Here is a 27,462-nt window from a genome sequence, read left to right on the forward strand (position 1 = left end):
TGTCGTCCAGGCTGAATTGCAGTGGTACAATCATGGTTCACTGCAGCCTCGATCTCCTGGGCTCAAGCAATCCTCCTGCCTCAGCCTTTCAAATAGCTGGTGCTACAGGCACGCACCATCAGGTCCGGTTAATTTTTTAAAACATTTTTGTACAGACGTGGGGGGGAAGTCTCATTAGGTTGCCCAGGTTGGTCTCGAACTCCTTGGCTCAAAGGATCCTCCGGCTTCGGCCTCTCAAAGTGCTGGGATTCCAGGCATGAGCCACCGCACCCGGCCTTCTCTGACACTTTTTCATACAATAGGCTTGTAGAACTCTTTTGATATGTGGGAGGGAAAAAAAAGATCCCCAGGGAGTGTTATTTCAAAAAAGTAAAGGAAACTGCTGGCCCCCCGAGAAGAAGCCGGAAACCCGGTAGGGAAAAGTTGGCAGACAGTCCGGTGTCTTCTTGCAAGGGAGTCCCTGCGAGCTGCCCTGCATAGCCTGTGCTGGGGCGCGCCCCCTTTAAGGGGCGGGGCAGGGGCGGGGCCTGGCCCCGCTCTCCCAGGCTGCCGCGCGCGCGCGCGCGCGCCGGCAGTTCGGCCACGTCCCTGGCCACGTCGCGGCCGCTCTCGCCATCTTCGCCGCTTCCTCTCAGGGGCCGCCGCTCCCTAAGCCGCCCAGCCCCGGGGCCGCCGCTCTGCGCCGACTGCCGCCGCCGCCGCCATGAACATTTTCCGGCTGACTGGGGACCTGTCCCACCTGGCGGCCATCGTCATCCTGCTGCTGAAGATATGGAAGACGCGCTCCTGCGCCGGTGAGCGGCAGGGGAAGCCTCCGAGAGGCTCGGGCGCGGGGACCGGGTCTCGCCGAGGACCCGCAGACCTCGGCCACCCCACGGCCCAGGGGCCTACGCCGGCCCGACACACCCCCTCGGCCGGCCTAACGGGTGCCCGGACCCGGGGGGCAGCGGCCTGCGGGCCCTCGGGGTGAGCGCCGGGCCGGTGGCGCAGCGCCGGGCCCCGCTCTGCACTCGATCCCCGCGCGAACTTGAGCCGTCGGGGCGCACCCGGCTGCGAGGGGCCCTGCTCTGTCTGAAAAGTTGGCGTGAGCCGGGGGATCCGGCAGGCGTGGCCCCTCCCTGGGCTTGAATAGGGGCCCTTCTCCAGCCGAGATCCCGCGTGGGGGTCCCGGGGTTGCAGGGAACCCGCGAATCAATGGGACAGGCGGGAGGAGGATGGGCAGGACCGCGGCCGGCTGGGCCTGACGTGGCAGCCCAGCTAGCTCGGGAGGTGGGGCGGGCGCAGGGAGAGGTCACCCGGCTCCCCACCCTGCCCGTGCAAGGCCCGAGTTCTAGGTGTGGGTCGGATCAGACCTGTCCTTAGAGTTGTGTGGGCATCACCTAAGCCCTTGGGTCCAAGATCACACCCGTTGGGGAGGGGCTTGCGGGGAGGTCTCAGTGATTTTCTTGGCGTAATTAATGCTGCTTTGGGAAACGATCTAGTTTGTCAAACTCTAAGTGCCTCCATCTAATAATGAGTTCTCTTAAAACTGTAGCGCCCGGGGGCCGCCGAGGCCTCCTATGGGTTCCTGCAGTTTCTTACTCCACGTCATCAGTGAGTTGGCTGCTGCCCTGTTCAGGAGTACAGATGTCATGCAGGCACTGCTAGGAGGCAGTGAAAAGAGTCTTTCCCAGATAATAGTTTTGGACTTTTACATTTTGTTAAAGGTATAATATTTGGCCGGGCGCGGTGGCTCAAGCCTGTAATCCCAGCACTTTGGGAGGCCGAGACGGGCGGATCACGAGGTCAGGAGATCGAGACCATCCTGGCTAACATGGTGAAACCCCGTCTCTACTAAAAATACAAAAACTAGCCGGGTGAGGTGGCGGGCGCCTGTAGTCCCAGCTACTCGGGAGGCTGAGGCAGGAGAATGGCGTAAACCCGGGAGGCGGAGCTTGCAGTGAGCTGAGATCCGGCCACTGCACTCCAGTCCGGGCGACAGAGCGAGACTCCGCCTCAAAAAAAAAAAAAAAAAAGGTATAATATTTGAGAGTTTTTTAACTTATTATTTTTTTTTTTTGGAGGCAGGATCTCGCTCTGTCACCCAGGCTGCAGTGCAGTGTGCGATCACTACTCACTGCAGCCTCTACCTCCCCTGGCTCAGGTAATCCTCCTGCCTCAGCCTCCTGAATAGCTGGGGCTCCATACGTGCACCACCACGCCTAACTTTTCTTTTTTTGGCTATTTATTGTAGACACAAGGTTTCACCATGTTGCCCAGGCTTTAACTTTCTTAAAAATTCCTCAAACTTATTTTTGATGCTCGGCGAAATAATTTTTGTTGAATTCAAGAACTAAATTTTTTCAGAGGCAGTAAAAGATGATCCTGAAGGATCTGGGTGGCAGAGACTCTATTTACCTGATTTATTTCTAAAAATTTTGGCATCTAAAGTCCCACTCACTTTTCTGACTCTGCTGTCTGCAGGCCTCGCCTATCTCCTTGGAACATAACTGAGATCCAGGAAGTAAGCAAAGCCCAAAAGACCTTTGAGCAGTTAAAATGGGTGTTACAAAGTCCATGTGCCAGTGTGTTTGACTTGGAGATGATCTCTCAGTTGATGCATACTTCTGAGAGGCTCCATTGTATGGTTTCCATTGACAACACATCATTGCAGCAATGTGGATAAGTGACGTTTAGGCACTTGCTATATATCAAGTAGTCAGCCGAGTGCTTTATATGGCTTATCCCAGGTAGTCATTAAAATAACCTTAGGATGGCCGGGTGCGGTGGCTCATGCCCATAAACCCAGCACTTTGGGAGGCCGAGGTGTGTGGATCACCTGAGGTCAGGAGTTCGAGACCAGCCTCAGCATGGAGAAACCCCGTCTGTACTAAAAATACAAAATTAGCCGGGCGTGGTGGTGCATGCCTATAGTCCCAGCTACTCGGGAGGCTGAGGCAGGAGAATTGCTTGAACCTGGGAGGCAAAGGTTGCTGTGAGCCGAGATCGCGCCATTGCACTCCAGCCTGGGCAACAAGAGTGAAACTCCATCTCAAAGAAAATAAAATAAATAAATAACCTGAGGAGGTAGGTGCTATTGTTCCCATTCTGTGGAGGGGGGATCTGAGTCTTAGGGAGTCAAATAAATTTAGTGATAGAGCCAGGATTAAAGCACAATTAGTAACTCAAAGGATTGGGTTCATAGATGAATGTCTAAGGGAGCCTAAATAAACGTTTGATACCAAACCACGATGTTTAGATCCTTTTTTGTCACACGCAGATGTTACCTTTTTTTTTTTTTTTTTTTAAAGAGTGGGACCGGTGTTTCACTCTGTCCCCCAGGCTGGAGTGCAGTGGCTGTGTCACAGCTCACTACAGCCTCAAACTCCTGGGCACAAGTAATCCTCCCTCAGCCTCCTGAGCGGCTGGGTACAGGTGTGAGCCACAGTGCCTGGTGATGTTACTTTTAATCTTTAGTTTTGCTCCAAAATCTTTGTGTGAGTCTCTTTATTTTTTTCCATATTTTTTCAGAATCCCCTCCTCCGGCAAATCATTAAGTGTTGAAGTGTGCTGTCTCTTAAACTTTTATCCAAACTAAGATATTTGGGAGAATTCAGTGCAACTCCAGAATAATGATTTCTTTGTTTTTTTTTTTTGAGAGTAAGTCTCGCTGTTGTGCTCCAGGCTGGAGTGCAATGGCGTGATTGTGGCTCACTTCAACCTCCGCCTCCCGAGTTCAAGCGATTCTCTTGCTTCAGCCTCCCGAGTAGCTGGGACTACAGGCGCCTGCCACCACGCTTGGCTAATTTTTGTATTTTTAGTAGAGACGGGGTTTCACCATGTTGGCCAGGCTGGTGTTGGTCTCCTGACCTCATGATCCGCCCACCTCGCCCTCACAAAGTGCTGGCATTACAGGCGTGAGCCACCACGCCAGGCCGTTTGTTTTTTACTATTCACTGTTTTCATTTGAGAGATTCAGGAGCATATCAGGAAAATATGAAATACTTCAGCTAAAATGCTAACGAAGGAAGAGAAATAGATTAGTTAACTTTGTGTGTGTGTTGGCCATCTATTCCCGGGACATTATTAAACTGTTCTTGTTCTCAGACTTAGGATGATTTCTGTCCTGGTTTGTGTGTTTTCCTGATTTTAAGTAAATCACCCAGATCATTTATTCAGAATTAAATGCTAACTTTGACAAGCTGCTTTGTTTTTCCATACTAAATTATAAAAGTTGTTTAGAGTCTTTTGAAAGAGTAAGAATTTGATATGAGTTTCTCAGATGACTGGAATGGGAGACACGTGCATCCAGATTGTGTTTCTCATTTTGAAAATACTGATACTGAGGTTCATTTTTAGGATTTTAGCACCGATTTTGAAAATTCTGTTTTAGTCTTGGAACCATAGTGCTTTTTACCCCATAAGGGTCAGGGATGAAGCTGACTCGTGCAGAAACTGGAGATTCTGTGTTCCTCGTAGTCAGATTCCAGAACAGCTGCCTTTAAGGACCATTTTAAAGTGGCAGCGGTGAGTTGATCATGTTTGAGTCTGCATTCTCTTGTGGCTGTATCTGCTATTGTCTTTACAGAAGAGTGCCAAAATGGAGTGTGAGTTTCTCCTATTCTGAATTATTACAGCTCGATCCACAGTATGCTCAAGTTGTCACTTTATTTTTGTTCTAAACACTGACCTACATAACCTTGGAAGAACAAGCGGTGGTTTTAGATGAAGGGCTTCCTATTCAAATTTTCCTGTAGGCCAATGGTTATTAGTGCTGTATCTACTGTAGTGCTGTATCTATTAGTAGTGTGTATCTACTGTAGCTAGTGATCAGTAGTGTGTATCTACTGTAGCTAGAGGAGTCTTTCTGAGATCCACAACCCCGGGCCTTCCCCTACAAGTCTCTCTCCTTCCCTCCTTCCCCTGTTGCTTAGGTTGTTGTGAGCTGTTATGTAGGTTGTAAACTTTTCATCCTACCAAACACCGTACTGAAGCTTATGGTGTCCATACATTTCACATACGGGACAGTTGATATTTTTGGAGTAATATAGTGGGTAAGATGGGGAGTACTCCAAGAAGCTTTTGTGTCACATGTGCAGCTCCCTCTGTAGCTGTTGTCGCCTCTGCTCCTTTGAGTGCCAGTCTCTGAGTAATCATTACTCTCAAACATTTATTAACCACCCACTATGTGCAAGGCACTGGCACACAATTCAGAACAGCAGCTTGCAGCTATTAAAAGTTTTTGTTCTCGGCCAGGCACGGTGGCTTATGCCTGTAATCCCAGCACTTTGGGAGGCCAAGGCGGGTGGATCACGAGGTCAGGAGATTGAGACCATCCTGGCTAACATGGTGAAACCCGTCTCTACTAAAAATACAAAAAATTAGCCGGTGTGGTGGCGGGCGCCTGTAGTCCCAGCTACTCAGGAGGCTGAGGCAGGAGAATGGTGTGAACCTGGGAGGCAGAGCTTGCAGTGAGCCAAGATCACGCCACTGCACTCCAACCTGGGTGACAGAGCGAGACTCCGTCTCAAAAAACAAACAAACAAACAAAAACAAAACAAAAAAGTTTTTGTTCTCGGCCGGACTTAGTGGCTCATGTTTGTAATTCCAGCACTTTAGGAGGCCAAAGTGGGTGGATCACTTGAGCACAGGAGTTCAAAACCAGCTTGGGCAGCATGGTGAAACCCTGTCTCTACCAAAAATACAAAAATAAGCCAGCCGTGGTGGTGCACTGTGGTCCCAGCTACTCAGAGGCTGAGTGGGGAGGATCACTGGAGCCCAGGAAGTCGAGGTTGCAGTGAGCCATGATCACACCATTGCACTTCAGCTTGGGTGACAGAGTGAGACCGTCTCAAAAACAAAAAACAAAAATCAAAAAAAGAAAAAAAGAGAAAAGTTTCTATTCTCAAGAAAGCTGTAATGTAGTTGAAATGATATGAAAATGTACAAAAGATGGCCAGACACGATGGCTCACGCCTGTAATCCTAGCGCTTTGGGAGGCCGAGGTGGGTGCATCACCTGTCAGGAGTTCAGGACCAACTTGGCCAATATGGTGAAACCCATCTCTACTAAAATTACAAAAAAGTTACCTGGGCGTGATGGCGTGTGCCTGTAGTCCCAGCCACTTGGGAGGCTGAGGCAGGATAATCACTTGAACCCAGGAGGCAGGGGTTGCAGTGAGCTGAGGTCGCGCCACTGCATTCCAGCCTGGGCGACAAGAGCGAAACTCTCTCATAAAAATAAAAATAAAAAATAAATACTAAACTTTGCTGATGGACATAGAAGACGACCTGCATGTATGTTCATACTACAGTCCTGGAGAGCACCCAGGCAGGCTGGTGAGGAAGAAAGATGACATCTCTCCAAATTGATTTCTTAATTCAGAATATTATCAAAGCTAAAGACAATAAACTGAGTGAAATAATCTGTAATATAAGTGACAAAAGGTTAATATCTGTAGTAAAGTACTCCTGCAAATAAAAACCCAGCAGAAAAATGGGCAAAGTTGGCAATTCACTGAAGAATAACAAAAGACCAATGAAGCATGAAAGGATGCCCAGTCTCACTAGGAGTTAGGAATTTGAATATTAAAATAGCAGTGCAGGCTAGGTGTGGTGGCAGCGCTTTGGGAGGTCAAAGCTAAAGGATCACTTGAGGCCAGGAGCTTGAGACCAGCCTGGACAACAGTGTGAAACCCTGTCTCTACAAATAAAAAGGAAACATTAGGTGGGCGTGGTGGCGTGTGCCTGTGTCTTAGGTGCTCAGGAGGCTGAGGTGGGAGAGTCACTTAAGCCCCGGGCCGCAGCAAGCTGTGATCTTGCCATTATACCCCAGGTTGGGCAACAGAGTGAGGTTCTGTCTCAAAAAAAAAGCTGGGGGGGGGGGGCGGGCAAATAAAAAAGAACAGCAGTGCATACCACTGGGTAGGGAAATGTTGGCAAAGGTGTGAAGAAAGGGTCTTTTGATTTGGTGTTAGTATATATGTAAATTGGCATGGCCTTTCTAGAAGAAATTTGACAATATCAAATTTTAAAATGTTCATGTCTTATTTTTGGTTTATGTGTTTTAATTTGCATTATTTTTATGGATTAAAAAATTTTGATTGATACATTATGATTGGATCTATTTATGGGGTACAAGTTGATGTTTCAATACATGTGTATGTTACATAGTCTAATCTGGGTAGTTATTTCCATCACCTCATGTGTTTATCATTTCTTCATTTGAAAACCTCTCTTCTAGCTATTTTGTAATGTATAATACCTCATTGGGAGGATTGCTTGAGCTTAGGAGGTCAAGGCTGCAGTGAGCTATGATTGCACCAGTGTGCTCCAGCCTGGACCACGGAGAGAGACCCCATCTCCAAAACAAAACAGAAAACAAAAGACATTTAACCTAGCCCAGTAGGATAAGACAAGAATGATGTTAAGTTTAATGATTGATTTCCATTTAACAAGTGGTACTCCTTAATATGGATGTTTGGTGTATTTCGTATGGGGATGTCAGTTTCAGAAACATTTACAAAAGTGAGTGTTCTGGGAGAGCTTATTACCTGGTAACCTTAGCATGTTTTGATCTCAAAGTGGAGAGAAACTGACTAGGAGAGCTGCTGTGGTTTAATAGCAGGTATTCTATCCCCAGACTCTCCAGGAGATTCTTGCCCCACACCCTTCTGTCTTCAGCGAGGATTCCCGTTTTCCTGTGAAGACAGGACAGTTTTGTTGTGTTAAAGGAAGAAGCTCCTACTTCCTAATTAGCATCCCGGGCTAGGGAGAACGGTGTGGGACCACGCTAGCATCTGCAGATTTCCAGCAAGGCGGTCCTGCGTGGATGCCACTCCATGGATGGACTGCAAACCACACACTGCCCTGTGCACATTCGGGGCTCTCTCGCCCTCCAGCTAGTAGTAAATTAGGGCAGAGCCCTATTTACAGTCACAGAGACACAGTATGACCTGCACATTCTTCACAAGTGTTCTCCCAAAATACCACAAAATGAGAATGCCCCCATGACATGAAGATAAAATGAATTCCATTTTCTTTTGTCCATTTATTCATTCAGCAAATATTTTCTGAAACCCTGTGTGTCAGGGCCTAGTGTCCCATGCAGGGAATACAAGATGGAATAAGGCATGACCCCAGCCTTTAAAGATCTTGGTATTGAGTGGGATTTTGGGGGAGAGGAGAGGCAGGAACCACATCATCACAGTGTATTTTTATAAGTACTGTAATTGGAGCTAGGGCAGCAGCTGGCATGAAGTAGTTCCCCTTATGTGCTTGCTGAATGAATCAACAGTCCCGAGGGAGGGTATCTTCAGAGATGACCTCCCGGAGGAGGTGGGATGTGAGCTGGGTGCCCATGGGGGGCTGGTAAAGACAATATGATGGTCCCTGGTTTTCAGTATAGGAATGCTGGGAATGAGGACACAATTTCAAATCTGCCTGACTTCCAAAGTTCTGTTAGAGTAAAACCCTTTCCCACAAAATTCATCTATCTGTATCCTGTATGCTTATTTTTAAAATATTGGAAAGAACCATATAGGAAATAAGCTAGAAATTGATTTCTCAAGGCTTCAACAAATACCAGGTATGGTCTGACTGCTCCCTGTTCTTTCTTCTTCCCCCTCTGAAACCTCCAGTTTTCTTTGTTAGCAGCAGCCTTGTTATTTCCCCTTTGGAACGCTGGTCTCTGTAGGAAAAAATAAGTTATCCGTTACTGGGGAAAAGACTAAGCAGAGCAGATTTACTGTCTGTGTCTCCTCCTTTGGCCCTTGAAGTTGGTTTCTATTGATGGATCTGGAAGGGTGGCGTCAACATTTTCTTCCATTTCTATTTAGGTGTGTATGTGAATAGGCTAGGACTACAGTTATTCATCTGAGAAAATAACATTCTTACATTCAGGCTTTCAGTTTCAGCAAGCTGCAAAATGATTGTTCATAAAATATTGAAAAACAACGTGTAATACAAAAATTAGCCAGGCGTGGTGGTGCACCCACCTGTAGTACCAGGGGAGGCTGAGGTGGGAGGATCGCCTCAGCCCAGGGAGGTCAGAGGTACAGTGGGCTGTACTTGTGCCACTGCACTCCAGCCTGGGCAACAGAGTGAGACCCAGTCTCAAAAAAAGAAAAGAAAAAGAATGTGCTTTTCATGTTCCAGAGGAGTGTTGTGAATGATTTGGGTGAAGTGACATTTCTGTTAAATTCATACTTATTAAAATGTATAATAGTGTGAAGTTTGCATTATAGATGAGGGTAGGTGGGTTCTGACATTTAGTTAGCCTTCACTTTCTTTAATGCATTCGCTCAGTCTCCAGCATCTGAAACCCATAGTTCATGTCCTTTGTCAAGTAAATATTTGGTCAAATATAAATGTCAGAAAAGCTGTGTGCACACCACATAAATGTCCAGCCTTCCTGGCTGAGTGTGGCTGTGCCATGCAGTGCTCTGGAGGTGGGTTGGTGGTTGGAGGTGGAAACACAGTTTCAAGGCTTTAAAAAAGACAGCTGCTTTTGAAGACCGGCTGTAGTTGCAGGTTACCACCTTCATGTTGTCCTAGCATTCAGGAACATTTTTATACAAATACGGTGGAATTGCTATTTATTTTATTTTAATTAATTTGTTTTTTGAGACAGGGTCAGGGATATGACCACAGCTCCCTGCAGCCCCAACCTCCTAGAGTCACGCAGTCCTCCCACCTCAACCTCCCATGTAGCTGGGACCACAGGTGTGTGCCACCTTGCCTGGCTGTCACTTTTTTATTTTTTGTAGAGACGGAGTCTAGTCTCGAACTCCTGGGTTCAAGCGATCCTCCCGCCTTAGCCTCCCAAAATGTGGAGATTACAGGCATGAGCCACTATGCCCAACTGAGATGAAAGCTTTAAAAATCTTAACATACCCAAGTAATTGCTGCTCTTAGCAAAAAAGTCACCATGGGAGGTGATGCCATTATTCCAGCAGGAGTTCCTGCCCACCTCTTACCTGAGTCAGTGCTTCTCACTCGACTCCTCATCCCCCTTAATCACAGCAGACTCCATCTCCATTCTCAAAAGATTTCTCACCATGGAGATATTGTTTTACCATGCAAAGAAAGGCCCAGGCGAGATGGCTCATACCTGTAATGCCAGCACTTTGGGAAGCTGGAAGGATTGCTTGGGCCCAGGAGTTCAAGACCAGTGTGGGCAACATAGTGAAACTCCATCTCTACAAAAAATTTGTTTAAAAATTAGCTGAGTGTGGTAGCTCACACCTCTAGTCCCAGCTACTCTGGAGGCAGAGGTGGGAAGATTGCTTAAGCCCAGGAGGTCAGGACTGCAGTGAGCTATGATCGTGCCTCTGCACTCCACCCTGGGCAGCAGAGGGAGACCCTGTCTCGGGGGAAAAGAAAGAAAAGAAAAATCTGAATGTAAGAGACAAGTTATAACACTAAATGACAGCAGAATTATTGAGAAATTTGTTCCTGCCTAAGGAGATATGTTTGAGAAATATAAGATTCCTTTGAATGATACACATTCTGGCATAATGAAGCCCCTTTCCTGTGGTCGCCCTTTATAGTGAGACAGAAAAGTCTGTTAGAGCCTCCCAAAAGGGGCATGTTTGGGAATGTTAAGGGATAGAAAAACTACAACTGCTCTTGTTCATTCAGAGCCCTCCCCAGACCTGGGCCTTTGACCCCACGTGCCACTCCTTCACTGTCTGCACTCCCTGTACAGTGTGATCCACAGGAATCCTAAAACTCTGCAGGCCTTTCTAATACTTCCCTTCTGTTTCTCCAGGTATTTCTGGGAAAAGCCAGCTTCTGTTTGCACTGGTCTTCACAACTCGTTACCTGGATCTTTTTACTTCATTTATTTCACTGTATAACACATCTATGAAGGTATAGTATGCCATCCACTGGAATGTATTTCATCTACAGTGCACAGGTCTATGGAAACTTAATTTATGTCAGCTGTGTATTTGTAATTAAAAATGCTCCAAAAATAATGTCTTAATATGCTGTTCTTGACTTTAAAACTTTCAGACCACCTTGTACATATAACTGGGAATAAACGAGTTATCAGTAAGCATACATTTTTGGTTTCAAACAGTAGTTAAAGTACTTTGAAGTTAGAGCTTTTTTTATTTTAGGTTCCTTAAGTATGATAAATCTAGAGCTCTCGATAACTCTATAAGAAAGAGGGGTAACCATTATATTTTCAAGCTGTGGGAAATTACAGAGTCCCCAGAGAAATCCAGCAAGTTGGTACATAACAAGGAATGAAAGCAGGACTCCTAGTTGCAGTGTCTCATTTTGCTGCTGTGTGAGGAACTGTGTATAGGCATCTACCTTTTTTCTTTTCCACTGAGTCAGTTTTTCTTTTTTTTTTTTTTTTTTTTTTTTTGAGGCGGAGTCTCGCTCTGTCGCCCAGGCTGGAGTGCAGTGGCCGGATCTCAGCTCACTGCAAGCTCCGCCTCCCGGGTTTACGCCATTCTCCTGCCTCAGCCTCCGAGTAGCTGGGACTACAGGCGCCCGCCACCTCGCCCGGCTAGTTTTTGTATTTTTAGTAGAGACGGGGTTTCACTGTATTAGCCAGGATGGTCTCGATCTCCTGACCTCGTGATCCGCCCGTCTCGGCCTCCCAAAGTGCTGGGATTACAGGCTTGAGCCACCGCGCCCGGCCAGTTTTTCTTAAACTGTTGTGTATGTGTCATTTTTATTACATTTGCCATGCTTAAATGATCTCTATGCCATCATTTACGTAGTAACATATTTTTTAAACCTTTCAACTTGTCCGAAGCATTAGTATCTATAACACCTTTGTTGTCCTTCTTATATTTTTTTCGAATTCACATTAAAACAAATGTATAACTATCAAAATACAAAATGTTTGCACACCACTTAACACTTTGTGTACCACTGGTGGCACACACCCCATACTGGGGGAAGTTGTAGACTACGTGAGCTTCAGTTCTTTTGCACAGTGTTGAATTCATGCTTGTGAACACCTATAGAGCTGGGAACTGAGGATGTGGCAGAAAATAAGCAGAAGTTTCTATTCTGGTGTGGGAGAGTACACAGATCATGGCAGTACAAATGACTGCAATTTATGATGGGCGCAAAGGAAACAAAGGAAAGTACAAGAAACTGCGAACCTATGGGTATAAAAAGAATGAAACAGGCTAGGCACAGTAGCTCATGCCTGTAATCCCAGCACTTTGGGAGGCCAAGGTGGGTGGATTGCTTGAGCCAAGGAATCCGAGACCAGCCTGAGCACATAGTGAGACCCTGTCTCTAAACATATATGTATATATATATGCAAAAATTAGCCGGGCATGGTGGCATACTCCTGTAGTCCCAACTACTCAGGAGGGTGAAGTGGTACGATCGCTTGAACCCTGGAGGTTGAAGTTGCAATGAGCCATAATCACACCACTGTACTCCAGCCTGGCAGCCTGGGTGACAGAGCAGGACCCTGTCTGAAAAACAAAACAAAACAAAACAGGGGCTCTCGGGATATGTAATAGGAGTCTGATTTCTTTCTTTCCTTCATTCTACATATACTGAGCACCTGTGCGCCAGGCACTATTCTAGGACATTTGGTTATTAGCATACTCAAGGAAGTAGTATTTAAACTGAATCCTATTTGGTATGGCATCTAAACAACCTCCCCCCAACATTTTGTGTTCAAGAGCATTTTCATAAGCACTGTTGAAAGGAGGCAAAGCAATATGTGAGTCTGGTCTTTACTAAAAAGCAAATTTTGAGTCACTTATAATGGATTCTTCATTACCAAGTGATGGGAACCTAGTATTCAGGAAATGAGCTTACTTAAAAATGGTTAGGGGCTGGGCGCGGTGGCTCACGCCTGTAATCCCAATACTTGGGGAGGCCGAGGCCGGCGGATCACGAGGTCAGGAGATCTAGACCATCCTGTGAATGGTGAAACCCCGTCTCTCCTAAAAATACAAAAAATTAGCTGGGCATGGTTGTGGCGCCTGTAGTCCCAGCTACTCGGCAGGCTGAGGCGGGAGAATGGTGTGAACCCGGGAGGTAGAGCTTGCAGTGAGCCGAGATTGCGCCACTGCCCTCCAGCCTGGGTGACAAAGTGAGACTCCGTCTTAAAAAAAAAAAGGTTAGGTCTCCACTTGTCTAGGCAAGTTAAAACTTGAGATGTGTGAGCAAGAATCCTCCCTCCCACTCAGGATGCCCAGGTTTCAGAGGAATCCATGCTTGCTTGGTTGTAGTTTCTAAGCACAATGTCCTGAAAGTCTGGCCTGAGACCTGAGGTGCTCGTGTCTTTTTACTTTAACTTCTACGTGCTGGTGAGAGGAGAGAAGCAGCTGTTCTTCTCCAGCTACTGCTAAGGCCTTAGTGGAAATAACGCCTATCAAGTTTTTATTAACGTTGAGCTGGCCGCAGGCTAGGTCCTGCTGAGGGGCCTCTCTGCTGTGAGCCTTGGCTGGATGTGCTAAGGGGGTTCAGTGCACGTGTAGATGGATGTGTGTTTTGTTTATGCATGTAGATTTTGTTTGTATTTATTCACATATGTGTACATATATTTGTGTGTGGAGAGAACTCCTGTAATAGTGTATTAATGTTCCTTGATTCCTTTTGGGGGTAGTTCTTTGGTATATGGGTATGAACAACAATTTTAATACCATATTGACTGTTTATTTGCAAATATAACTGCATGATGAAGTGTCAGGGTCAATTTAGTGTCTTTGTAGTTTTTAAAAGCATATAAGGGCTTCGTGACTGCTGTCAATTTCCTATTGAGTCATCTGCCTAGTCTTGTCTTTCCTGGGGAGAAGTAGTGCTAGGCAGGACAGCTACCTCTCAGGTGTTTCTGTTCCTGGACTAAACCTGCTATTTGATTCTTGAGCCTAATTTCTGCAGTCTGAGAGTTGATGTAATTTTAGAATATCAGACTTTTCTTTGGGGTCAGAAGAATACATGTTATTTGGCCTTTTTTTAAAAAAAAATTTTGTATTTTTAGTAGAGATGGGGTTTCACCATGCTGGCCAGGCTGGTTTTGAACTCCTGACCTCAAATGATCCACCCACCTCGGCCTCCCAAAGTGCTGGGATTACAGGCTTGAGCTACTGTACCTGGCCACCAGTTTCTTATAAAGTTAAACTTACGACTGGTCATGGTGGTTCACGCCTGTAATCCCAGCACTTTGGGAGGCCGAGGTGGGTGGATCACGAGGTCAGGAAATCAAGACCATCCTGGCCAATATGGTGAAACCCCACCTCTACTAAAAATTACCTGGGTATGGCGGCGTGCACCTATAATCTCAGCTACTGGGGAGGCTGAGGCAGGAGAATTGCTTGAACCCGGGAAGTGGAGGTTGCAGTGAGCCGAGATTGCGCCACTGCACTCCAGCCTGGCGACAGAGCAAGGCTCCGTCTCAAAAAAAAAAGTTACACTTAACATATGACCCAGCAATCCGACCCCTAAGTACATACCCAAGAGAAGTGAAAACTTACATTCACACAAACACTTTTATGCAAATGTTCACAGCAGCTTTATCCACTGTCCTCCCAAATCAGAAACCACCTGTCCTTCAACTGGTGAGTGAATAAATAAACTGGTGCATCCATACAATGGACCACCAATGGATGCAGCTATAAAAGGAACAAATTATTAACACTAGGCCCTCACTTAATGTCATTGGTAGGTTCTTGAAGTGAAACAACATACACTGAAGTCAGTTTTACCATAGACTAATTGACATAAGTAAGAATTAAGTTCCTACAGCATATTTCTGGTCCCCAAAACACCACCAGACTTTTAAATAAAGACCCAAAACAGGCTGGGTGCAGTGGCTCACGCCCGTAATCCCAGCACTTTGGGAGACTGAGGCGGGCGGATCACCGGAGGTCAGGAGTTCAAGACCAGCCTGACCAACATGGTGAAACTCCGTCTGTACTAAAAATATAAAAATTAACTGGGCGTGGTGGCAGGCGCTTGTGTTCCTAGCTACTTGGGAGGCTGAGGCACAAGAATCACTTGAACCCGGGAGGTGGAGGTTGCAGTGAGCCGAGATTGCACAACTGCACTCCAGCCTGGGCGACAGAGTGAGACTCTGTCTCAAAAAAAAAAGGCCCAAAACAAATGTGAGCTATACATTTTTTTTTTTTTTTTTTTTTTTTTTGAGACAGAATCTCACTCTGTCGTCCAGGCTGGAGTGCAGTGGCGCGATCTCAGCTCACTGCAAGCTCCGCCTCCCACGTTCACACCAGTCTTCTGCCTCAGCCTCCGAGTAGCTGGGACTACAGGCATCCGCCATCAAGCCCAGTTAAGTTTTTGTATTTTTTAAATAGAGACGGGGTTTCACCATGTTAGCCAGGATGGTCTGGATCTCCTGACCTCGTGATCCGCCCCCCTCGGCCTCCCAGAGTGCTGAGATTACAGGCGTGAGCCACTGCGCCCAGCCAATGTGAGCTATATATTTAAGAAAGATTAATAAAAGCAACATAATTATTTATCCAATTTTTAGTGAATCAGTGCATGATGGTGGTCATGGTGGTGGGTTAAATCAAGAAGTATATGTTTGCAGGCTGGGCACGGTGGCTCACATCTGTAATCCCAGCACTCTGGGAGGCCGAGGTGGGCGGATCACGAGGTCAGGAGATCAAGACCATCCTGGCTAACAAGGTGAAACCCCGTCTCTACTTAAAAAATATTTAAAAATTAGCCGGGTGTGGTGGCGGGCACCTGTAGTCCCAGCTACTCAGGAAGCTGAGGCAGGAGAATGGGGTGTGAACCCACGAGGCGGGGCTTGCAGTGAGCCCAGATCGCACCACTGCACTCCAGCCTAGGCGACAGAGTGAGACTCTATCTCACAAAAAAAAAAAAAAGTATATGTTTGCAAAGCACAAATTATAAGGAGTACCTCCTACTACCATGAAGTTCAAAAACAAACAATAACAATTATAGCAGGCTCACTGAGTGCTTTTGTACTACATTGTTTATTGTACATTTGTATAATTATTGTATACTACTTTATGAATTTTTATTTTGCCATAATTTGTATTCATTTTCCAACCCACTTCAGTTCAGGGTCCCAGGTGGCCAGAGCCTATCCCAGCAGCTCAGGTTCAAGGAGGGAACTTTCCCCCACTGCACAGGATGCCATTCCATCACAGGGCGTGCTCACCCACACCCACACTCACACTAGGACAGTTCACATGCCAGTTCACCTAACAAGCACATCTTTGAGATGTAAGAGGAAACCATAGTATCTGGAGAAGACCCATGTGGACCCAGGGAGAGCATGCAAACGCCATGTGGTCAGTGGCCCCAGCTGGGAACCAGTTTCTTTTCTCATCAATGTTACAACGAAAGGATGTTATTGGCAGACCTGCTGTATACACAATAAGTTTGGTTGACTCTCAAATGCATTAGGCTAACTGAAGTTGGACTCAGAAGGCAATATATTATATGACTCCATGTATGTGGCATTGTAGAAAAGGCAAAACTATGGATGGAGAACATAAATGTGATTGCATTGCAGGAGGTGAAGGAAGCCTGGGGGAGCTTGACTGCAAAGGGGCAGCATAGCAGAATTTTGGGGGTGATGGAACTGTTCTGTGTCCTAATTTTGGTGGTAGTTATGTCTCAGAACTGAATACCTCCAAAAAAGAGAATTTTACTATATTTAAGTTTTAAAATTCCAAAAACAGGCTAAGGAAGAAAATCTTGCCTTTCCAAATACACGGGTAATAAAAAAAAAAAAAAAGCTGGGGGAGCTGGAACAGTAGCAAGGTATTGACACCTGGTATTTTTTTCTTTTGCTTGTAGGTTATCTACCTTGCCTGCTCCTACGCCACAGTATACCTGATCTACCTGAAATTTAAGGCAACCTACGACGGAAATCACGATACCTTCCGAGTGGAGTTTCTGGTGGTCCCTGTGGGAGGCCTCTCCTTTTTAGTCAATCATGATTTCTCTCCTCTTGAGGTTAGTTTAAAAGGTTATTTAGGGCCAGGCGTGGTAGCTCATGCCTATAATCCCAGCACTTTGGAAGGCCAAGGCAGCGTTCCGCCTCCACTTTGGGTGGATCATGAGGTCAGGAGTTTGAGACCAGCCTGGCCAACATGGTGCAACACTGTCTCCACTGAAAATACAAAAAATTAGCTGGGTGTGGTGGCACGTGCCTGTAATCTCAGTTACTCAGAAGGCTGAGGCAGGAGAATCGCTTGAACCCAAGAGGTGGAGGTTGCAGTGAGCTGAGATCATGTCATTATACTCCAGCCTGGGTTACAGAGCAAGACTCTTGTCTTGAGGGAAAAGAAAAAAGAGGTTATTTAGGGCTGTGCCTGGTGGCTCATGCCTATAATCCCAGCATTTTGGGAGGCTGAGGTGGGCAGATCACTTGAGGTCAGAGGTTCAGGCATTCAGCCTGGCCAACATAGTGAAACCCTGTCTCTATTAGAAATACAAAAATTGGCCATGCATGGTGGCTTACGCCTGTAATCCCAGCACTTTGGGAGGCCGAGGCGGGCGGGTCACAAAGTCGGGATTGAGACCATCCTGGCTAACACGGTGAAACCCTGTCTCTACTAAAAATACAAAAAAAATTAGCTGGGTGTAGTGGCGGGCGCCTGTAGTCCCAGCTACTTGGGAGGCTGAGGCAAGGGAATGGCATGAACCTGGGAGGTGGAGCTTGCAGTGAGCGGAGATGGTGCCACGACACTCCAGCCTGGGCAACAGAGCGAGACTGTCTCAAAAAAAAAAAAAATTAGCCAAGTGTGGTGGTAGGCGTCTGTAGATCCAGCTACTTGGGAGGCTGAGGCAGGAGAATGGCGTGAACCCAGGAGGCGGAGGTTGCAGTGAGCTGAGATCACACCACTGTACTCCAGCCTGGGCGACAGAGTGAGACTCCATCACCAAAAAAAAAAAAAAAGAGAGAAAGAAATACAAAAATTAGCTGGGTGTGGTGGTGTGCGCCTGTAATCCCAGCTACTTAGGAGGCCGAGGAAGGATAATCACTTAAACCTGGGAGGCGGAAGTTGCAGTGAGCCAAGATTGAGCCACTGCACTCCAGCCTTGGCGACAGAGCGAGGCTCCATCTAAAGAAAAAAAGTTATTTAGTGGTCATTTCTGGTCATCTAGGTGAATGGACCTGTTTGCATGTTTGCAGATCATGTAGGTTTTCATGGGGTGTTTTGTTTTTATTTTCTGGTTTGGCAAACTCTAATGCAGTGTTCATGACTGGTGTAAAAAATCGTAGATGAGAATTAAGCACCCACATATTTGGGTGTCTGCTGACAGCTTATGGTCTGATTCATTTGAAATAGAAACTTGAAACTGTATTTCATTATCTTGACTTCTGTGGTACCAAACAGCCCTGCCTGTACCAGTGTTGGAAGAACAGTCTCCCTCCTGTAGCCCACATTTTGTTTCCTTTTCATGTACAGATGTGCACTGATGTTGTGTCTATTACCCTGCTTAGCAGCACTCTGCACCTCTTGCCTTTAGGAAAGGTGGTTTGTGGTGCCCCTAGCACTGTGCAGTGTACTGATCTGCTCCCGAGTAGCTCTTCTTTTACCTCTTCTTTCTCTACTGAACAGGCAAACGGTGCTGCTCCACATCCTGGGACCGATCAAGTCACTGTGCTACCCTGAGTGTCTGATGGATGCTGGGAGTGCCTGGACTTTTTTTTTTTTTTTGAGATGGAGTCTCGCTCTGTCACCCAGGCTGGAGTGCAGTGGCATGATCTCAGCTCACTGCAGCCTCTGCCTCCCGGGTTCAAGCAATTCTCCTGCCTCAGCCTCCCACGTAGCTGGGATTACAGGTAACCGCCATCATGCCCAGCTAATTTTTGTATTTTTAGTAGAGACCGGGTTTCACCATGTTTTCCAGGCTGGTCTTGAACTCCTGATCTCAGGTGATCCACCTGTCTCGGCCTCCCAAAGTGCTGGGATTACAGGCTTGAGCTACCATGCCCGACCATGCCTGGATTTTTAAAACACTCAAGGACCCTCTGAAAGTCCTTCTGTTATCATCATGAATAAAGTCATATGTTGGGCAGAGAATTTCCGTAATTACAATTCTGACTTCTACCCCTTTGATTTAACCACACCAGAAAGCTTAAGGAATAAGAAAAATAGTAAAAATATTTCAGTAGTCTGGCAAGATCAGTCAGCGAGGAAAAACAGCAGCAAGGAAGTGGAAGGAACTTATCAATTATCAGTATTGTCAACCCTGGCGGAAAGCAGGTTGATTTGGTATCCCAGATCTGGAGCAGGACAAGCTTGTCCAGGAGAAATGTCTGTATGTAAATTCATAGAAAATTGAGGAGGGAAAAATAAACCTGGAGAGACAGGGTGATGAAAATTCAAAGTGGTAGAGATGTCCAGGTTACCCAGCTTGTCACACTGGCAGTGCCCTGCCTCTTAAAGGTTGCCTAAGTTTCTGTGATTTATGCCAGGAGTCCTCAACCCCTGGGGTCACTGACTGGTACTGGTTCATAGCCTGTGAGGAACCAGGCTGCCCAGGAGGAGATGAGCGGTGGGTGAGCAAGTGAAGCTTCATTGTATTTACAGCTGCTCCCTATCACTCACATTACCACCCAAGCTCCACCTCCTGTCAGATAAGTGGTGGCATTCAATTCTCATAGGAGCGCGAGGCATTCAGTTCTCATAGGAGCAAGAGGCTTATTGTGAACTGCGCATGTGGGGGATCTAGGTTGCATGCTCTTTATGAAAATCTAATGCCTGATGATCTGTCACTGTCTCCCATCACCCCCAGATGGGACCATCTAGTTGCAGGAAAACAAGCTCAGGTTCCTCCTAATTCTGCGTTATGATGAGCTGTATAATTATTTCATTGTATATTATAGTAATAATATAAATAAAGTGCACAATGATTGCAATGTGCTTGAATCATCCCAAAACCATCCATCCACCCTGCTGGTCTGTGGAAAAATTGTCTTCTATGAAACCAATCACTGGCGCCAAGAAGGTTGGGGACCACTGGGTTATGCAGTTGCCAAGCTGTTGTTCTATTTTGGGCCGACATGCCCCACTCCCTACTCATCTTAAGCTGCTTTGTGGTAAAGCAAGCAAGAGCATTTCCTCTGAGCTTCTGGTGGGCAGTGGGTCCTGATGGAAGCTTGCCATTTCTCTTCTAGATTCTCTGGACCTTCTCCATCTACCTGGAGTCCGTGGCTATCCTTCCACAGCTCTTTATGATCAGCAAGACCGGGGAGGCCGAGACCATCACTACACACTACTTGTTCTTCCTGGGCCTCTATCGTGCTTTGTATCTTGTCAACTGGATCTGGCGCTTCTACTTTGAGGGCTTCTTTGACCTCATTGCTGTGGTGGCCGGTGTAGTCCAGACCATCCTATACTGTGACTTCTTCTACTTGTACATTACAAAAGGTATGTTGGATGTGGCCTGCATTGTTTCTAGAGTCACATGTTCTTTTAGGAGCGCCCTTGCCTGGCACTTTTCTAACCTGGCACTCTCTCATAAACTGGCTCCAGAGAAACACTTTTGTGATTGACCAGTAACATTCTGGATCAGGATGTTGTCTTTTTAAAATATAAGAATCCTTCTTCTGCCTGTAATCCCAGCACTTTGGGAGGCCGAGACGGGCGGATCACGAGGTCAGGAGATCGAGACCATCCTGGCTAATACGCTGAAACCCCGTCTCTACTAAAAATACAAAAAAAACTAGCTGGGCGAGGTGGCTGGCGCCTGTAGTCCCAGCTACTCGGGAGGCTGAGGCAGGAGAATGGCATAAACCCAGGAGGCAGAGCTTGCAGTGAGCTGAGATCTGGCCACTGCACTCCAGTCCGGGCGACAGAGCGAGACTCCGTCTCAAAAAAAAAAAAGAATCCTTCTTCTTTTGCAATCACTTTTCCTAAAATGACACATTTTCACTGTAAAAAATTCATCTGGTGTTTCAGTAAACATTAACACCAGATGCCTCTCTGAGCACACACAGACACATGACTTAACTGTACATGCTGTTCTACACACTGCTTTTATCCCACTCATATTTTTCATGTCACTAGAAATCTACATAATTTTCAGTAGCCACAGAGTGTTTCATTATGTGCATGTACCATGATTTATTTACCCAACCCCTGTTCATGGGTGGTCAGGCTGTTACTGGTTTGCTGTTAAAATCCACTCATTAGGCCGGGCGCAGTGGCTCAAGCCTGTAATCCCAGCACTTTGGGAGGCCGAGATGGGCGGATCACGAGGTCAGGAGATCGAGACTATCCTGGCTAACACGGTGAAACCCCGTCTCTACTAAAAAATACAAAAAAACTAGCCGGGTGAGGTGGCGGGTGCCTGTAGTACCAGCTACTCGGGAGGCTGAGGCAGGAGAATGGCATAAACCCGGGAGGTGGAGCTTCCAGTGAGCTGAGATCCGGCCACTGCACTCCAGCCTGGGCAACAGAGCGAGACTCCGTCTCAAAAAAAAAAAAAAAAATCCAGTCATTAAATCAGCATCCTTGTATATATGTGTTTTCGCATTTGTATGAATATAGGACATGTGAACTTTACAAAAATTTGATGAAAGCTATCATCCTTGTGCAGAAAAAAAAAGCATATTTATGCCCGGTGCGGTGGCTCACGCCTGTAATCCCAGCACTTTGGGAGGCCAAGGTGGGCGGATCACGAGGTCAGGAGATCGAGATCATCCTGGCTAACACATGAAATCCTGTCTCTACTAAAAATACAAAAAAAATTAACTGAGAGTGGTGGCAGGCACCTGTAGTCCCAGTTACTTGGGAGACTGAGGCAAGAGAATGGCGTGAACGTGGGAGGCGGAGCTTGCAGTGAGCGGAGATCGTGCTACTGCACTCCAGCCTGGGTGACAGAGCAAGACTGTCTCAAAAAAAAAAAAAAGCGTATTTTTGCATATGCACCCAAATGCATGCATATAGTTTTGGGGGATTCAGGAACCTCTGAAACCCAACCACAGATCCCAGGCTAAAAATCCAGATATACAATAAAATTCCTAATGGTGGAATTGCTAGGTAAAAAGCATATATAGGTTGGGTGCGATGGCTCATGCCTGTAATCTCAGCACTTTGGGAGGCTGAGGCGAGTGGATCACCTGAGGTCAGGAGTTCGAGACTAGCCTGACCAACATGGCGAAACCCCAACTCTACTAAAAATACAAAATTAGCTGGGTATGGTGGCACATGCCTGTAATCCCAGCTACTCGGGATACTGAGGCAGGAAAATCTCTTGAACCAGGGAGGCGGAGGTTGCAGTGAGCTGATATCACACCGTTGCACTCCAGCCTAGGGAACAGGAGCAAAACTCTGTCTCAAAAAAAGCATATATATCTTACATCTTTCCTTTTTTTTTTTTTTTTTCCTCCAGAGCGAGTCTTTCTCTCTCGCCCAGGCTAGAATGCAGTGGCTTGCTCTCGCCTCACTGCAACCTCTGCCTCCCAAGTTCAAGCGATTCTCCTGCCTCAGCCTCCCAAGTAGCTGAGATTACAGTCGCACACCACCATGCCTGGCTGGTTTTGTTTCGGTTTGAGACGGAGTCTCGCTCTGTCACCCAGGCTGGAGTGCAGTGGCACAATCTCAACTCACTGCAACCTCCACCTTGCAGGTTCAAGTGATTCTCTTGCCTTGGCCACCCTAGTAGCTGGGACTACAGGCATGCACCACCACGCCCGGCTAATTTTTATATTTTTAGTAGAGACGTGGTTTTACCATGTTGGCCAGGCTGGTCTTGAACTCCCGACCTTGTGATCGGCACACCTCGGCTTCCCAGAGTACTGGGATTACAGGTGTGAGACACTGTGCCTAGACCCCTTTTTTTTTTTTTTTTTTGAGACAGAGTTTTGCTCTTGTTGCCCAGGCTAGAGTGCAGTGGTGCAATCTGGGCTCACTGCAACCTCCACCTCCCATGTTCAAGTGATTCTCCTGCCTCAGCCTCCTGAGTAGCTGGGATTACAGGTGCCCGCCACCACGCCCAGCTAATTTTTATATTTTTAGTAGAGATGGAATTTCTCTATGTTGGTCAGGCTGGTCTCAAACTGCCAACCTCAGGTGATCCGCCCGCCTCAGCCTCCCCAAGTGCTGGGATGACAGGTGTGAGCCATTGTGCCCAGCCTAATTTTTGTATTTTTGGTAGAGATGGTGTTTCGCCATATTGCCAGGCTGGTCTTGAACTCCTGACCTCAGGAGATCCGCCCACCTCTGCCTCCCAAAGTGCTGGAATTATAGGTGTGAGCTCCCTCACCTAGCCATCTTTTGTGTTTTTTTGTTTTTTTGTTTTTTTTTTTTAAAGAGACAGAGTCTTATGCTGTTACTCAGGCTGCAAGAATGCAGTGGTGTGATCCTTCCTCACTGCAGTCCCAAACTCCTGGACTTAAGTGATCCTGCCTGCTCATCCTCCTGAGTAGCTGGGACTACAGGTGCATGCCACCACACCTCTTTCATTTTAAAAAATTTTTTTATAGAGATGGGGTCGATCTCACATTTTTTGCCCAGGCTGGTCTTGAACTCCTAGCTTCAAGGGATCCTCCCACCCTGGCCTGCCAAAGTGCTGGGATTACAGGCATGAGCCACTGCACCCGGCCTTTATGTTTTAGTACCCAGAATTTCACAGGCCTCCCACATAAGCTATATTTTACTATATATTGATTAGGGTGAAAGTCATAGTAACAAAAAGCCATCATGAATTTAGTGGCACTTTCGATGAAATTTGTATTTTTAAAATACAATTGCTTATTTCCTATACCTTACTATGTAGAATCTTGTGTGTGGGAGACTTCTAGGAATGGGAAGAAAGAAGCTAAGTTTGTCAATATCAGTAACCTTTTGTTTTCTTCTCTTTGAAATTCTAGTACTCAAGGGAAAGAAGCTCAGTTTGCCAGCGTAAGTGCCAAAGACCATCACCAGCATCTGTCCTTCAGGGTGCTCGGACAGAATTCTTACCACAGCAAAGGCATAAGATGCTTGATACGGAAAATCAGAAACTTAACTCTTTTGTTGCAGATAGTCATCAGTGGCTCTGTAAGAACGCAGAGGAAAAGAGCCAGAAGGTTTCTGTTTAATGCATCTTGCCTTATCTTTTTTTATTACTGTGTACAAAGATTTTTTTACACAAAGAAACTTAATGCTGTATTAATAAATTCAGTGTGTAGCTTCAATTGGGATAGGTCCAAAAGTGAAGATTTTGTGAGGAATAAGTGCAAACTTTTTTTTTAATTTTAAAAAATTCTTTGAAACTGTTGAGTCTTTGTGTCTGCAATGAAATTGTACTCCTTGACAGTTGGTAGATTATATATTCTTCCATCCCTCAAACTTGCATTCCACTATATTTATTTTTTGGCAAAAGATGAGCTGTATTTGTTTGAAATCTGAGACACTATGTTCAATTGGATGTATCTGTTCAAATTTATTCCCACGTGACGTGGAAGTCCTTCGTTGGAAGTCACAACACTACATTTGAGGTTGGTAAGGATGACTTGGAGGTCCATGGTTTTCATTACCAACATTTTAAGATTCTGAATGTCGATGGAGTCTCACTGAAGAGTCACCAAAGTTGCCTGCCCTCTTCCTCTGCTGCAAAGTGTCAGTTGGAGACTGTCCCAAGGGTGCTGAAGAATCCAGCGGCAGGGGTTCTGGCTGCTTTCCATCTGAGTGTGGGATGGGAGGGGCATTCATGATCATTTGGATATAGGAATCTACTCCTCTGAGGAATGGAGCACAAGTAGTTACCTGTCACTTTCATTTATAATTCCAAAAGATGACTACAACCATGTCCATGCTCAGATTCAAACAGTTTTCCACATCACTTTTGGGTGGTAAGATGATTTACAATTTGTTTTTTAATTGGCAGCACCACTAACCATTCCTTATATTCTTTTTTGAGTGTGTGGTTTTTTTCTTTTTATTTAACCCACAGCCGACATCATAGTTTCTTGTTTTGTTTTCCAGAGCTCTTGCATGACTTATGTTACCATCCTAAAAAACACTATATTAAACATAGAATAAATTGTCTTTTTTATGAATTAGGCTTTTTGAACATCCTATGTTGGGATGATTTTTTTTGTTTTTCAATTGGCAACAAAAGCTCTGTAGGGCTGCAAACATTTAAAGTCCACATAATCATCTGTAAGACATTATGTACTTTGTGGAAATACTAGAATTTTTTTCCTGATTTTGCCATTATATGGATTTGCTATTTTTTTATTAATGCAAAAGTATATGACTTTGTTTTTTATGTGATACACCATAAATATTAAAGTGTTGAATACTAACAGTGCTGACGACAAGAAGGATGTAGTATTTTTGCTTTCTGCATTACAATGTCTTCTGGAGGAAGGGAGCAGGATGGGTTTCATTTGCATCTAGTGTGTGTCTTAACATCTTTCTAAATCAGCAGTGTAACTGCATAGTTTAACTTCCTGTCTGTGTGCCTCATTTTACTTTTCCCTCCTTGCCTCATGTTTTGGCTTTTGTGTATCAGAGCATCTTTCTTTGCAGCATCCTAATCTTGCTTTAGTTTCTGTGGTCTCTTTTTTCATCCTCCTTAAGGATTCTGAGTGTGGAAGGAGGCTGGGAAGTCTAGTGCAGTAGGTGATCAGACATCTTGCTGCCCAGCCCGGGGTGGGTTGGGCGCACACCTGTCTTTGTGCATGCAAATCCAACACACCTGGCGCATCCTCTGGAGAGCATGAAGCACGGAAAGGTCTGGAAGCTCTGCATAGTGATGCCTTCTGCAATCATCCTACCCAAGTAAAAGTAACTTTGGCTATGTTGTTACCACCGTTTTGGTCACCCAGGAGGACATCTTAGCAAGGGTGCCTGCGAGGGAGTGTGAGACTGGGCCTCATCCTTGCCGGCGTTGGAAACCAAGGCCTTGTATGCCATGCCTTATGAAGCACTGTTTCACAGTTACTTTCACTTCCCGAATAAAGGTTACCAGGTAATTAATATTTTTATTGAGGTGTTTGTGTGTTTTTCAATGTAAGCATCATGAGAAATAAAGCAAAGTTCAGAGATTTGCCCCGTAACTAGTATGATAGGAAAAGCTGCTTTCCAGCCAGGCCTGGTGGCTCATGCCTATAATGACAGCACTTTGGGAGGCTAAGGCAGAAGGATCACTTGAGGACAGGAGTTTCAGACCAGCTGGACAACATAGCAATACGACATCTCATTTAAAAAACTAGTAAAAGGCCAGGTGCGGTGGCTCACATCTGTAATCCCAGCACTTTGGGAGGCCGAGGCGGGCGGATCAGGAGGTCAAGAGAGCAAGACCATCCTGGCTAACACGGTGAAACCCCGTCTCTACTAACAATCCCCCCCAAAAAATTAGCTGGGTGTGCTGGCGGGTGCCTGTAGTCCCAGCTGCTCGGGAGGCTGAGGCAGGAGAATGGCGTGAACCCGGGAGGCGGAGCTTGCAGTGAGCTGAGATCGCGCTACTGCACTCCAGCCTGGGCGACAGAGCAAGACTCCGTCTCAAAAAAAAAAAAATAGTAAAAATGAAAATTTTTATATAATAAAAGAAGAGAGGCTTCTGGCCATTGGCTCCTTAACAGAGACCAATCTTTTCCCCTGTCCAGTTCAATCACAAAGAAACTGTCTGAAGAAGTTTCCCTGCTTCCTCATGCTCTGGCTAAGATAAGAGCAGGTGAAGAAGTGGTTTTAATGGAGATCATAGTGGTTTATGAGAACCCTAAGTAAGAAAAGCACATGCTTTGGGCCCTGGCATGTGTTGCGGCGTGGCTCCCTCACTTGTAGTCCCTGGCCCTGGACTCACGTGAGCCTCATTGCCTCCAGCTACATAGGTAAACTGCCGGGGATGCTACTGCTGGCAAAGCTCACGGCCAGATCAAATATGATCCAGTAATCATATCTGCCCCTCCTGACTTTCTGCTTAGTTTGAGACAGCCGCTTCAAAAGCTGGTTGGAAACTGGTTTTGGCGGGAGTCCCTCTGCCTCATTTGATATGGGTCAGTTTTGCCAGAAGGTTCACAACCTTGTTAGGCGCAGTGGCTCACGCCTGTAATCCCAGCATTTTGGGAGGCTGAGGTGGGCGGATCTCCTGAGGTCAGGAGTTTGAGACCACCCTGGCCAACATGGTAAAACCCCCACTTCTAAAAATAAAAAAATAAGCCGGGTGTGGTGGCACACACCTGTCATCTCAGCTACTCAGGAGGCTGAGGCGCAAGAATCACTTGAATCTGGGAGGCAGAGGTTGGAGCTGCCGAGATCGCGCCACTGCACCCCAGCCTGGGCAACAGTGAGGCCCCATCGCGAAAAAAAGGAAGAAATTGACTCCTAGGTACCTTCCTGGCTTGCTTGATTGGATCTGTGTGGGTTTTTTCTGTGTGCCTCTGTCCTCTAGTGGCCAGATGTGGAATTTCCAAAAACCAGAGCTCTGCCCAGTGCCACCCAGCCTTCGTCACAACTATCTGGGTTAACTGGAATCTGCTGGAGGTGCTGTGGGTGTTTCTCTAGTTTTGAAACAATTTCTTTTGTCCCTGCACTTTAAAAGCCATTTGCAG

General features: G+C 46.2%; 1 protein-coding gene across 2 annotated transcripts; it reads left to right on the forward strand.

Annotated features, from left to right (window-relative positions):
* Positions 1-527: 527 nt before the first annotated feature.
* KDELR2 (KDEL endoplasmic reticulum protein retention receptor 2) lies at positions 528-25,890 on the forward strand. 2 transcript variants are annotated; one of them, XM_033194872.1, is made up of 5 exons: positions 528-794; positions 10,750-10,850; positions 16,761-16,919; positions 20,095-20,347; positions 23,794-25,890. In XM_033194872.1, the coding sequence occupies exons 1-5, from the start codon at positions 704-706 to the stop codon at positions 23,826-23,828; spliced, it is 639 nt and encodes a 212-aa protein (XP_033050763.1). In that variant the 5' UTR covers positions 528-703; the 3' UTR covers positions 23,829-25,890. The 2 variants fall into 2 exon arrangements, with proteins under 2 accessions (XP_033050763.1, XP_033050764.1); XM_033194873.1 differs by lacking the exon at positions 20,095-20,347 and having other exon boundaries at positions 544-794.
* Positions 25,891-27,462: the final 1,572 nt, after the last annotated feature.

The sequence above is a fragment of the Trachypithecus francoisi genome, unplaced genomic scaffold (assembly GCF_009764315.1).
Source record: "Trachypithecus francoisi isolate TF-2019V2 unplaced genomic scaffold, Tfra_2.0 Lachesis_group4, whole genome shotgun sequence".
Classification (NCBI taxonomy): domain Eukaryota; kingdom Metazoa; phylum Chordata; class Mammalia; order Primates; family Cercopithecidae; genus Trachypithecus; species Trachypithecus francoisi.